Source organism: Pezoporus occidentalis, unplaced genomic scaffold (genome assembly GCF_034315485.1).
Source record: "Pezoporus occidentalis ecotype Australia unplaced genomic scaffold, CSIRO_AGI_Poc_V1 ctg50, whole genome shotgun sequence".
NCBI classification, from domain to species: domain Eukaryota; kingdom Metazoa; phylum Chordata; class Aves; order Psittaciformes; family Psittacidae; genus Pezoporus; species Pezoporus occidentalis.
Window position 1 is genome coordinate 738,838 of NW_026915836.1, and position 13,893 is coordinate 752,730.

At 51.4% G+C, this 13,893-nt stretch overlaps 1 protein-coding gene across 1 annotated transcript; it reads left to right on the forward strand.

Annotated features, from left to right (window-relative positions):
- Positions 1 to 8,047: 8,047 nt before the first annotated feature.
- On the forward strand, positions 8,048 to 13,537 carry SIX3 (SIX homeobox 3). Its single transcript, XM_062636998.1, has 3 exons — positions 8,048 to 9,659; positions 11,926 to 12,085; positions 12,525 to 13,537. The coding sequence occupies exons 1-3, from the start codon at positions 8,905 to 8,907 to the stop codon at positions 12,624 to 12,626; spliced, it is 1,017 nt and encodes a 338-aa protein (XP_062492982.1). The 5' UTR covers positions 8,048 to 8,904; the 3' UTR covers positions 12,627 to 13,537.
- The last annotated feature ends 356 nt before the right edge of the window (positions 13,538 to 13,893 follow it).

The following is a 13,893-nucleotide window of genomic DNA, read 5'->3' on the forward strand; positions in this document are numbered from 1 at the left end:
CACGTGCACCCACTAATTTATAAATGAGTATATACAGCTGTCTTCGTGTATATCTATGCCTCTATATCTGCAGTAACGCTTTAATTTTGTGTCAAAATAACATATCCTGTCACTCCACGCCAAAAGTATATTTACCGAATGAAATAGCACCTCAAGCTGCATCTTCTTTATCAAACCTTCATTCCTGGTTTACCCGATTGTTAAATATCTTTTCATTTCTTTTCCTATTTTAAAATATGTATTAGAGTAATTGTTACTTGGAGGTCTTTTGTGTATCTATAGCTCCTTTGATTCATATCTTTTCCTTTCTTTTAATCTTGTTACGCGAAATTATATACACATTTCTCAGGCAACCCAAGGAGCATAACTTTATTAAACACAAACCTCCTAATCCCAGAGTTCCGTAGCAAACCAGGGTTGGTTTGTGATTTTTTTTAAGTACACGTTCCTAACCCATGTTTTTTGAATTAAGATCCCTAAGTCTTCTTCACTTTATGACGCTGATTTTGTGAAATGATTCTTCTTTCTGATTTAAATAAGTTTTAGTGTGACCCAAGAATGAACATTATCCTCTAACCTGAGGTCAAGTGAAGGGTGATTTACATGACAAAGAATAATGCCCATTTTGTCCAATATGAAACAACTTCACCTTCGGCATCATTAAGAAGAATTTAGCACTTTCAGGGCTTTGGGGGTTGGGGGGGGTTGGTAAATAGTTGGCTATGTATAGCGCAATTTCCCTTTTATAAATCACAATACAAAGGCCAACTTCTTGTGCTCTTGAATTTCGGCATTATTTTTATAGCCTTAAGTAGAGCGAATTTGCACCTGCTGGTATTTAAACTTTAACATATTAGCTGGGGAGGACTTATCAGCGCAGCGCACTGCCTCGAAACAAATTAGCAATCTTCATTAAAGTAAGGGAAGGAGGGGGTGAGTGGGGGAGATGTGGCCGTTTAAGACGCTGTCCCGGATCTCCCCGATCTATGCGGGTTCCGAGTGGATTTTTTGTGGTCCGTACAGCAGCAGAATTACCGCCTTGATCACCCTCCCCCCCAATACACACACGCTCGCTTCCAAATTTCTGCTTCTCTCCAGGCACTTTAACCCTCTCGACACCTTCATCCCCCCCGCCTGAAGCAGTGCCCTGCGGGAGGGTACGAGGTGACAGGGGCTCTTCGGTTACGCTCCGGGGCTCAGCCCCGGCGGCCCCCTCTCCCGCCGCACCTCCCCAAAAAATAGGTTGTGCGCTTGCTGGCTCCTTCTCCCTCTTTTATGGCCATTTTTGGCTGAGCTCGCTCCCTCCCCTCCTCTCTGCCTCACTCACACGCACACTACAAGAGCCCGTGAGGAAGTGATCTTAATCTAAATATCAGACTTACCGGCCGGAGGATCCTGCCTTGGAAAACTTCTGCTCTGACAGGTCTCAGAGTTAAAGGATCGACCGCCATCCCCATGAGCAGCTTGGGGATGGGGCGAGGGGCTGCAGGCGGAGGGCCGCGGGAGGGGAGCGCAGCTCCCGGCTCTGCCCCGAGGGGAGCCGGGCCCCGAGGCGCCCTTCCCCTCCTGCAGCTCCGGCACTCCCGGGATTGGGGCGCACCGGGCCCCGGCCCTAGGGCTGCTCCCGCGGACACGGGCGTGCGCACCTAGACGTCCCTCTGGGGAGGGGGGATCCGCGGTGGGAGAGGGGCCCGGGGCAGTGCCTGGCTGCCCGCTCCTTTAGGGTGGGGGTGAGAAGGGGGGTATCGTGTGCTTGTTCACAGCTACACCAGGAAAGTGGGAGCATTTCGTGTTTACAACCGGCTCCGGCTTGTAATGGTGAGATGCAGTTCAAGCAGCCCTCCTGTGTGTCGCGGGCTCTTAACGGGAGCTTTGCTCAGTCATTGAGAGCAATAGAAAGTATATGGAAATCAATATATAGACAGTGTGGAGGGCAGATAATGGATTCGAGTCAGTGAGTGTTATAATCTGCATTATGGGCTTCCCATTGTTTAGACAGAGCACAAATTTCCAAAGGGTGAAGTGCTGGGTTTTGGGTGGTTTTTTTTGTGTCCCCCCCCTTCTTTTTGGAGGGCTTTGTGTGTATAGGGGGAGGGGGAGTGTTAAAACCTCCTGCCACAATTATCAGAGTACACCACCCCCCCTTTCCCGCCCGCCCCATCTGATTTTAAAGGTAGTGCTTTCACGGCGAAGCTAATGACTTTCATTTAATTGAACATGCCCTGATGTAGCGGATTGTTCTCGCAGCCCTGCGCCTTTGTTGCTTTTGGGGGGGAAATAAAGCTAATCAAACCTTTTGTCACGGCCAAATTCTCCCTCAGGGTCTCCCAAACATTTGTTTGAATAATTCACCTCAAGAATTGAAAATACTAATTGATTTTAAAATGCGAGCCCGGAGGGACGGGAAGGTGGGGGGCTACGGGGGGGGCTGGGAATTAGAGGCGAAGAGCAAACGTCTACCTGCCAGAGGCGAAGCCTCCGCTGTCGCTGCCCGAGCCAGAGCCGGGGCCGCCCCCCCCCCCCCCCCCCCCAGCCTGGGCCGCCCGCCCGCTCCGTCCCTTCCCCCGGCCTCTTGTCCACCTCCCCGCCGCCAAACTTCGCCCGGTCACCTCGGTGTCGGCCGCTCCGCTGAAGTGCCGGCGGTGGCAGGGGTGGGCTCCGCCGGGCGGGGAGGGGATCCCGGTCCGGGCGCCTCGGCCCCATTCAGGAAAGAATTTTGATGCGATTCATTAGAAGTAACGAGTTGACATAAGGTAAATCTACATCGAGGGGGCCTTTCTTTGAGTGCATGGGGAAGCTTCATTAACCATCGCTAACAAGGCGTGCAAATGCTCTGATTGGGCAGCTTTCTTGTAACGCCAGGGCCTTAGCAGGATGCCCACCTAATGAGGGTCACTACAAGAGACTGATAAAATATTCAAATTTTCCGTCGCACCAGGAACTTTGTGCTAAAGGAGAAAGTTGAGGCAACTGTGTGCTTGTTTACCTTGGGAAGGCACACTCGGGGGAGAAGGCATCTAGCTCTGACATCTCCATCTCCCAGAGCAGCCCCGACCTGGATGCTCGCTGCTTTTTAGATGTCTATTTGTTAAATTAGTCGACGGTTTCCCCCCCCTTCTCTGCCTTCCCTCGTTTTCCCCCGGTCTCATTATGTTTCTCCCGTGTTTAATGCGCTGATAAATAACTTGTCTGCGAGGTTCCACGCTTTTCTTTTCCTTTTCTTTTTTTTTTCCTTGCAGAAGAATTATTAAAATCAGCCTGATGGCTTTAATGATATGTCAATCATTTCAAAGTTGCTGCTTGTTGCTAATATGTCAGCCTCTGTTCACATCACCGCTACTTTCCTCTCTGCCACGTTTAAAGTCTGTCCCCTCCTCTCCCTCCCCTACCTCCCCCCCCCCCCCCCCCGCAATTTGTTTCTTCAAGTTTTCATTGCTAGGTTACGAATTCTAATTAGAGCTAAGTATTTCACTTAATATTTAATTTAGACGCCCAGCACATATATCATACCTAGATCAGTCAATCAAGTGTCCCTTGTTGATAATGCTACATCATTAAGAGTTGTGTTTAATTCAGGAGCAAGCGACTGCACGGCTGCTGCTGGTGCTGCTCTGCAGCTGCAGAGCAGGTAACTTTGTGCTGGCGGGAGCTGCCAGCAGATCCAGAGGGATGAGGGGAAGCAGCAGAGCCCGGCGGGAAAGTTTGCTGCTTACCAAGCCGGCACCTCGCCGCGGAGGCGAGCTGCAACGCCTTTCCCCCTCCTCTTTCTCTCTCTCTCAAAAATGAAAGGGTATCTCACGTTTTCCTCCTCCTGCTTCTGTGTTTAAGCAAAATAAAATGGGGCGGGGGTAACCGCTAAAGTTTAGCTTGGAAGCCGGAGCACTGTTTAGGACCAGGAATAAAATATCTCCCCCTCGGCTTCTTAAACCAATCCGTTAAGAAAAAAATCAGTTGCCCACTTGTTTCCTGAGCACACATCGCATCCTCAGGGCTGTATTACAGAAGCCGGATGGGCCACGTCTTACCCATCACATGCGCCTTCATTTATGTTGGGAAATCGTGACTAAAGAGAGAAGGGGAAGAAGAAAGAGAGAGGAATGGGGAAGGAAGGAGGAGGATCGATGTCTTCGTAAAGACAGCATCAGTGCAAAATTGTCAGCGCTTGCCACTGAAGAGTGACAAAATATCAATTAAATCGCAGTAACAATAATAATAATAACAATAATAAAAAGCCGAACAAGAGCACCGCGATGGGCTCTCCTTTACCTGCCCCGGGCTCTCCCTCTCTCCCCCCGCACCTTCCCCCTCGCCGCGGCCGCGGTGCCGCATTTTCCGCTTGCCGGTACCGCACCCGCTACGCGCCAGCCACATCCGAATCCCTGCCTCCCCCATCCATAAAAATAACCAGCGCTTGCAAGCGTCGACTGAGTCTCTCCCGAGTCAGGATTAAGGGGCACTAACTGGGCGGCAGAAAATCGCAGCCTCCTGGGAGCGACCATCAAAACAAGCAGTGAAATAAAAGAGCTTCCCTCTCCGCTTCCCGTCCTCTCCCCGGAAAAGTCCTCCAGGTTGGCAGCCCGACACACACAAACGCACACACACACACACACACACAACTTCGCAGGCTCCCTCCGGAAGAGCGCACAGGCTTGTCCTGGTTAATTTAGGGGGAGGTTTTGGGGGAGGAGGGGAGCTGCTCCCCTGCCCTGCAGAGCCACATGTCATTCTAGCAGCTGAAACAATGAATCGTGTGGGATCAAGTAAGATTGACTGGAAACGGACGGCAGGTTCCCCAGCCCGGAGAAGACGGCCATGGGCAGCGAGGGGGGGACCCCGCCTCTCACAGCCCCGCACCCCTGCCCCGGCCCCAGCGCGGGTGCGGAAGGGTCGAAGAGGGAGGTGGAGGCCGGTGCAGCGCACCCCGAGGGCTCCCCCGCGGGACCTCCGCCTGCCGTGACAAACTTACAGGATCCGGAAAGGATTTTCCCAGTCGCTAGGGCAGCCTCTGCCCGGGCCCGGGCGCCGCCGGGGCTCCCGCTCCCCGGCGCCGCCGCTCCCGGCTCCGCTCCCCGCTGCGCGCACCTCTCCGCGCAGCGGCGCGCTGCTGGCGGCTGCGCCCGCCCGGCTGCTAAGGCTGGGAGCCCGGCGGGTCCGGGCTCGGCATTAGCCGATCCCATTGACAGTTTGCAGCCAGCAGCTGCAGTCATTAAAAGCCATTTACACCCTGGCCTCCCCGCACAAAGCGGAGCGCCAGCAATTATCTGCCTGCACATTGCAGGACACGGCAGTGTGTCCCTAACAGGCTTAGGGGAGCGCCGAAGCCGGACTCGCTCCCCGAGGTCTGGCGAACGACCCCTGTGGCTCGGTGACCTGCGGGAACTGGCGCAGGCGTTTTCGAACGGTGGCTCAGTCCCTGCGAGAGGTTCTGGCAGCAGAGCTGGGGTGCTGGGTGTCCGCGGAGGGGAGAGCGGGCTCCAGCCTGGTATGAGCTGATAGGAACCTCAGGGCTGTGGGGCTGTTTGGCTCAAACACACAGACACACGCACACAAGAGCTGGCGTGCTTTGAAATGCCCTACAGAGGGGTATTTTGGAATAAATATTTTAATCAGTTGTTATGTGTTTCATATGTTTGGGTGGAAAGAAAGAAAGAGAGAAAGAAAGAGGGAAAGAAAGAGAGAAAGAAAGAGGGAAAGAAAGAGGGAAAGAAAGAGGGAAAGAAAGAAAGAAAGAGGGAAAGAAAGAGGGAAAGAGGGAAAGAGGGAAAGAGGGAAAGAGGGAAAGAGGGAAAGAAAGAAAGAAAGAAAGAAAGAAAGAAAGAAAGAAAGAAAGAAAGAAAGAAAGAAAGAAAGAAAGAAAGAAAGAAAGAAAGAAAGAAAGAAAGAAAGAAAGAAAGAAAGAAAGAAAGAAAGAAAGAAAGAAAGAAAGAAAGAAAGAAAGAAAGAAAGAAAGAAAGAAAGAAAGAAAGAAAGAAAGAAAGAAAGAAAGAAAGAAAGAAAGAAAGAAAGAAAGAAAGAAAGAAAGAAAGAAAGAAAGAAAGAAAGAAAGAAAGAAAGAAAGAAAGAAAGAAAGGAAGAGAAAAGAGAAGAAGCGAAAGAATATTGAATCTTTAAAAGGTTCATCTTAAATCCTAACAGAGGGGTGCAACCTACAGGCAAACGACCAGTATATGATCTTTTTGGAGATTAAATAAAGGGGGGGGGGGGGAGAGAGAGAGATTTTATTCTGGAAGTACATTTTAAGATAGTTTAATTTGCAGCTTGAAGAAAAATGGAATCAAATATTAAGAAACTCCCGCAGGAATTCCCCCCACCCTCCTCTCTGTAATCCTTTGCATAAAAGGAAAGGATTACAAAGAAAAAGATTTTGTGTGTGTGTATTAAAATCTTTGGCTAAACATATTGTTGTCCAATTAATACCTTCAAGTCGATTTGTAGAGGGGCTGAGAAGTCTCTTTCCCTCCTTAGCTGTACAGCTGGAAATATGAGCCAGGGAGGGAGGGAGAGAAAAGGGAAGTTTTCCCCACGTCTGTTCACAGAAGTGTTTAAGCAGATCACTAAAAATTAAAAGGGCGAGTTATTTCCATTCGGGCCGTGAAGCCGCGTAGCACACCGATGACAGTTTAGTGGAAATCAGATGAATGTGTAATACAGCGGGCTTCTTCCAGTCCAGCAGCTCTTCCAACTGGACCTATTCATCTGCCACTTGGAATTATTTCACGAGGAGTGCGCTGTGAAAGGATCACAACCGGTTTGGAGCCCAGCTAAAGAACTTCTACCACCCATAGCAGTATTATTATTATCCTTCGGATAGGGCAAGTCACGCTATGTTTTCACATTTTAATTGTAATATCTCTCTTCCCCCCCCTCCTTCCCTCCATTGATGTCTGAAAGTAGTTTGGGCTCCAAGCCTCACCCCTCGATCTCCATCGGAATGCAGAAAAGATCTTTAAAAAAGTTTTGAATTCCTCAATGATTTTTCTTCTAGAAAGGCGGCTTAGGATAATTATTTCAGCTTTATTGAGGGCAGATTAGTTGAAGTCTGGATGCTGCGTTTCAATACTCGTTGTACATGCCTTTACAATGTCGGTATTGTTTGCTACTGTGTGTGAACCTATTCAAAATATACACTTTTTAACACCAAGCAAAGTCCTGTCTAAATATACACAGTAAGTCTGGAAAGATGTCCATGACCCGTACAAATCTCTGTAAATCACACTTCCATAGCTACAGAAACTAAACAAAAGAGTTACCAGCTCAAGATGCTGATTAAATCTTCTTAAAAGCAACATACCTAATAATAAATATAGTTGCATGGTAGCAAGGTCTGGCTACTTAGCTCGGTCTTACTAAGGGATGGGCTCAAACCACTACGGGGATTTTCCTTGCTCCCAGTAATTTAAAAAATAATGATAAAAAATAAAATAAAAGGAAATGAATAAAATTAATTGGGGTTCAAACCCTCTGTTGCTCGCCTCCCTTTCCTCTTCCCCGCACAGAAGCCCTCGATTTTGAGGCAGAAATCGCGGGGAAGAGGAGAGGTGCGGTGGCGAGTTTGGGGCGAGGACCAGTCTCGCCAGGTCTCTGGGCTCTAGGGAAAGGAAAGGGCGAGAGGAGGTGAGGCGGGCGGGAGGGGGAAGCCAGACTGGAAGAAAAACAAAGTGGAGAGAGGAAAGGGAGAGGAGAGGGAAAAGGAAGTCGAAAAGGAGCGGGAGGGCGGGGGAAGCAAGGAGCGGGACGGGGGAGGCAGCGAGCGGGGCGCCGGAGCTGGTCCGGGCTGGGCGCCCTGCGCCTGTCTCGGCGAAGCAGCCGCGGAACTCCGCGGGCAGCGGATCTCTTCTTGCGCGGAGAGGGACAGGGAGCGGGAGTTAGGAGGAGAGTAGAGGGACCCTTCGTGGAAGCAGGGCTGAAGGCAGGCTATACTGTATGTGCCTGCTTCTGGGAGGGTCACCGGCGTGAGGATGGGTCTAATGATCTCATCTTTCTTTTCTTCCCCGGCACTATTAGTGCTCAGATAGGCAGAATGAAGTGAAACTACGTGCAAATCATGTGTAAATTGTCTCAGTTAGGAGCCCTTTATCCGAACGTGTATCCCAGCCTGGCCCATTTACTTTTCCCCCATATCTCCTTTAGCTTTAACGAGCCTCGTTAAGATCACAATAATATTCCACCCTCTAATTGCTCATCCCATTCAACAAATATGTGCACACTGCTTTTCGCATTATTTGATCCCTTATTTAGGAGGGGTGTGGAGAAGGGGGGGGGGGGGAGAGACAGGGAGAAGGGGAAGTGCTGAGATTAGGAGTTGCAAAGATTAAGGAAAAAAAAAAAAAAGAAAAAAAAAGAAAAAAGAAAAAAAACAAACCAGGCTTTTCCACCAACCGCCCCGCTTCCCTCCCCCCCCGTGCGTTTGGGCGAAGTGGTAAAAACCTCCCTTACGTACTCCGTAATGATTGGCAGTGCTGACAGTGATTGGCAGGGGCTGCCATGGCAACGCCACAACGACACTCGGAAGACCAATAGAAAAGCGAAACAAAATGTTTCAGCGCTGCACTCACTGTGGATTTAGGGGAGATATTATGAGGCTGTTGTCATTAGGGCGATTGCTGTTGAATCACTGAATCCTGACTCGGCGGCGGCGCGGGGCCGGGTGCGTGTGAGTGCGCGTGTGTGTGCGTGTGTGTGCGCGCGTGAGCGAGCGCGGGTGCGTGCGAGTGAGTGTGAGCGCGTGTGTGTGCGTGTGTGCGTGTGTGTGTGTGTGTGTGTGTGCGAGCCCCCGTGCCTCTATGTGGCTGTGTGTGCGTGTGCGGGTGTGGATGCGTGCGCGGTGCGTGTGCCCTTTCCTCCCTTCTTCCTCCCTTTCTTTCTTTTCTCCTTGATTCGTCTCCCCCTCTCCCCGGTCATCCCATGGTGTTCAGGTCCCCGCTAGAGCTTTATCCCACCCATTTCTTCTTGCCAAACTTCGCCGCCGACCCGCACCACCGCTCCCTCCTTCTCGCCAGCGGCGGCAGCGGCAGCGGCTCGGGCTGCAGCCCCGGTGCCGGCGGCGGTGGAGGCGGCAGCTCCCGGGCACCCCACGAAGAGTTGTCAATGTTTCAGCTGCCCACACTCAACTTCTCCCCGGAGCAAGTGGCCAGCGTCTGCGAGACGCTGGAGGAGACTGGAGACATAGAAAGGCTGGGGAGGTTCCTCTGGTCGCTGCCGGTGGCGCCGGGGGCATGCGAGGCCATCAACAAGCACGAGTCCATCCTCCGCGCCCGGGCGGTGGTGGCCTTCCACACGGGCAACTTCCGAGATCTCTACCACATCCTGGAGAACCACAAATTCACCAAGGAGTCCCACGGCAAGTTGCAGGCCATGTGGCTCGAAGCGCACTACCAGGAGGCCGAGAAGCTAAGGGGTCGCCCGCTGGGGCCGGTTGATAAATACAGGGTGAGGAAGAAGTTTCCGCTGCCCAGGACCATTTGGGATGGCGAGCAGAAGACGCACTGCTTCAAGGAGAGGACTCGCAGCCTCCTGAGGGAGTGGTACCTGCAGGACCCTTACCCCAACCCCAGCAAGAAAAGGGAACTGGCTCAGGCCACGGGGCTCACCCCCACGCAAGTAGGCAACTGGTTCAAAAACCGAAGGCAAAGAGACAGAGCGGCGGCGGCTAAAAACAGGTCAGTGGGCTGCGGAGCCCCGCTCCGGGCTGGGGGCGAGGCGGGCGGCGGGGCACCGCGGACGGCCGCGGACGGCAGCGCGCTTCTGCCTCTCCTTCCTGCTCCTCCTCCTCTTCATCCCTGCCACCGGGAGAAAACAGTCCCCGCTCCGGGCGGGCAGGTCTCCTCCCGGGAGCCGCAAGGATGCAAAGGAGGCAGGCACGGCACAAAGTTGCCTGGCGCGCCCCGAACCCTGCCCGGGCTCCCCACAGTCTTCTGGGGTGCGGGCAGGGCTGGGGCTCACCCGCGGGCGTGGGCAGCTCTGTGTGTGTGTGCGGGGAGCAGCTGCGGGGCAGCACCCGGCTTCCCATCTCCGCTTCCCTCCGTCCTTCCCTTCCCGCAGTGGCGGCCGACCCCGGCGCTGCTCTCGACTGGCCGGGACCGGCGCCCGGCCTTGCTGTGGCACGGTTCCTGCGCCGAAGGGCCGCGGCGGGCGGTGCAGGTCAGAGCGGGTCCTTGCAGAGAGGGCGGCTCCGCTCCAATTGTCCCCGTTCCTCCGCCTGCGCGACGGGACCAGCACACGCAGAGCCCAGAGCCCTTTGGCTTAGTGGGAAAAGGGGAAAAAAGCCCTGGGGAGATGGGAAAACCTCCCTTTTTCCCCATCCCCATTCCTCTGTTTAAACCACATGGCGACCTGGCCCTCTGGTCCTGTGTTTTCCGTGCATTTACATTGCTTTTACGTGCGTGTCTCTCGGCGCCTTTTATTTCTTATTTTTTATTTTTTAATTTTTACTTTGCCATGATAAAAAAGACTTATTTCTTCCTTTCATTTTATTTTTTATCTGTAAAAGTTATTTTGCAAATGAAAATGGACTCTTAATCCCGCTTGACACGGTTCTATTTTAATTTAAGTTTGGCTAACACTGTAAGCGCGTAAACAAAACTTCTTGTTCTTGTAAATGCTGTTTCTTAAATTCCTCCTAATTATAGCGCTGGTGCTATTGATTCAAGGTTCTGTAGGAGAAATGCAACCTGAAAGTGCCTCGCCATTTAATTTCCATTAAATGGAAAACAGATCAGCTTAGGACTGTAAATAAACAGAAGTTGCCTACGGATGCTTTTGTTGACTCAACGCTGTTGACAGCAGATGAATGCATAGGGAATTGTAAATGGAGGAAAAATGAAAGAGGCTGAAATTAGACAACTTAAAATAACGAGAAATGTAGAATAAAATGGCTACGTTTTTTTCTGATCTCTGCGGGCACTTAAACAGAAAATACCCCGGTGAGAAGCAGTTGGGGGAAGAGTGTGTTTTGATTCACCCTGGCTGTGCTAGGCGCTGGAGGCTGTGGCTGGGTGCTCAGTTCATGACTTTTAGCTCTTACCCTCGAATTGGACTTTCTTTGGGTTTCGAGCGGAATAAACTGGCTCAGGGGAATATCCCCAACACGTTAGGAAACCTAAAAATTATTTATTGCCTCTTAAAAATTTAAGTGTTCAATAACAATGTACTCTGAAGTGCTGAGTGTGAAAGGACCAGCACTTGAAAGCTAATTCGGGATTTTAGATGGGAAAAAAAGGACTTAAATTTCGACCGGAGCAATGCGCTGTGTTCCACCATCGCCCTTTCTTATTGTATTTCATTCCCAGCACTGAGTCCTCGGGACAGGACCGTCCTCAGTCCTGCCGCCGACCCCAGGGTATTTATCAGTGCACTGGAGAATACGTAGTCAGATATTCGCAAGAGCACAGGATGAGGTTCCGGTACCTGCTTCCCTATTACCGACCGGCTCTCTCAGCTCTCTTCCTGCGGTGGCCCGGTGTTTGAGGAGCTCCCGGTTTGCTCCGAGGCCCGCGGAATGAACGCCTCTCTCGGAAAGGGAAGGCGCTGCTCGCGTTTTTCAAACCAGGGGCCGGGAGCCGCTTCTCCCTGCTCTTCCCGGCCCTGCTCAACCCGCGAACCCTCTCGCTGTGTAGGCACTGGGTGCCCCCCCCCACCTCCTTTTGGGATGTGGCCCCGGTCCCGGCCCAGCAGCGCGGAGGATCCGCGGGGCCCGCAGCGGGGGAAACGCGGCCCCGCACGGCTTGGCCCGACCTCTGCTTTCGGGCTCTGCGAGCCGCTGCGGAAAGGCGACCGGGCCGGCGGTTCCGCTCCGGACAGGCCCGGGGCTGTCCCCGGGCGGGCGGGCTCGGGGCCCGGCGGGCGCCGTGCTCCCGGCAGCTGCGGCAGCGACGGCCGGTGTTTCAGCGGGGCTGTGCTGTTGTTTTGTCTCCCGGCGCGCTGCAGGCTCCAGCACCAGGCGATAGGACAGAGCGGCATGCGGTCGCTGGCAGAGCCCGGCTGCCCGACCCACAGCTCGGCCGAGTCTCCGTCCACGGCTGCCAGCCCGACCACCAGCGTCTCCAGCCTGACAGAAAGAGCCGAGACGGGCACCTCCATCCTCTCGGTAACCTCCAGCGACTCGGAATGTGATGTATGATATCGAAAAACAAACAAACAAACAAAAATATTCCAAATCCAAACAGCCAAGCACCCTCTCCCCGACCCGAGCAAAACAAACCGAGACAACCCAGGATGAGGACACACACCCGCACGCACGCACACACACAGCCAGGAGGAAAGCAAAGGCCAAACCCGACCCAAACATAATAGCAAACAAACAGACAGGGCTGAGAGAATCCACCACCACCACCGGCAGCCAACACCACCACCAAGAGATGGAGCTAAAACTTCAACAGTCACAAACGCTGGTGCTGCAGCGGGAGGGGGGGGGGGGGAGGGGGGGGGTTAGGGGGGGTTGGGAAAGAATAATTATTATATATAGAAAAAGGAAAAAGAAAAGAAAAAAAAAAGCAAAGCAAAAGTGACAATTGTATTCTTTTTAGGACAAGCACGATTTCTCCTTTGCGCTTTTCCATGGACGCATTTCACCCACTTGCATGATGATGATGATTAAATTTGTATCTGGGAAAAAATATTCTCTATAGTCAAGGAAAAACAAACAGAAAACAGAAAAAAAACCCAAACGCAAACTCCCATCGAATTTGTACAAAAATAAAAAATGAAAAAAAAAAAAAGATTAAAAAGGAACTCCTTGAAGAGGGAAATAACAAATGTTTATCGCCTTTTTGTTGGTCCTATTTCTCTCTCTTTCTCTCCCCCTCTCCTTTTCTCTCTGTTTGTTATTTTCTTTCTTTTTTTTTCCAAGTCCAAGTGATGGTCCAGCCGAGATGCAATTCTCTGTTATTTCTTTTTTTGTTCAGCAGACAATCATTTTATTCGTAAGCACCTTTTTTTCTACACTTCTGTCACTGCCTGTGTGGGTACTGGTTATAAATGTGGAAAAAGAATAGTTATGACTGTAACAGATTTTTATTTTTATTTCAAAATTTTATATGAATTATGTATATCTTAATGATGCGGTCATTTTCCCAGTTTGTAATATATGTGTAGAAATGCTTGTATATGATATTTGCGCTCCTCTTTCTTTCCTCCTTCCCCCCCCCCGCCCCCCCCCCCCCGCTCTGTCTATCTCCCTCCCACCCTTTCTCCCTCTCTCCTTTTTATTTTCCTTGACTCGGTGTTCCTTGCACAAACTTAGCTGTCAAGAGCTGACGTGCTAGGTTTTCAAAAGGGACCTCAGCGATAGAAAAAAAAAAAAAAGAAAGAAAAGGAAAAAAAAAAAAAAACAAAAAAAGGAAAGAAAAGGAAAAAAAAAAAGCTTAGGGTGCAACTGTAGTTATCTTATGCAAAAGCTATTTTGAGTATTTCATAGCAGCTTTGGGGGGTCTCTTCTTAAACTCCACGTAGGACGCTTCAACTATTGTTTCCTTAACTGCGTGTTTATCTATATGTACAAACTTTCTAAATCAAATACAGTATTCCATTTTCTTATCTACCCAGAGATGTTGGTCTTTTTATCCGCCACGGAAAATATACCCTCTCCCCTCCGCTGTGGGCCACGGTATGGAGGATTCTTGGGGGGACCCTGCGAGGAGGCTGCGGGCGGGCGGCAGCGAGGACCCCGGGCTGCGCGGTGCGGGGCGCGGCGTGTTCCTCCCGTCCCTCCGCCACCGCGGGCTCCAGCTCCGTGTGTGTGTATGTGTGTCCCCTCGCACCCCCGGTCCTTTTTTTGCGCCCTCTGAGCTGAAAGGCTTCCCTTGGCCGCCCGTCTGCAGGGCCGGGGGGCTGCGGAGAGCGGTTAAGACATTTCGGGATTTGTTTTGTAGCTTTAAAGGAAAACAAAAACATAAA

Bases quoted from the DNA above. Each gene is read 5' to 3' on its own strand.
- SIX3 (XM_062636998.1), top strand. From the start codon at position 8,905: ATGGTGTTCAGGTCCCCGCTAGAGCTTTATCCCACCCATTTCTTCTTG. The intron at 9,660-11,925 runs GTCAGTGGGCTG...GGCGCGCTGCAG, and splicing joins GCGGCGGCGGCTAAAAACAG to GCTCCAGCACCAGGCGATAG. The intron at 12,086-12,524 runs GTAACCTCCAGC...TATTCTTTTTAG, and splicing joins CGGGCACCTCCATCCTCTCG to GACAAGCACGATTTCTCCTT.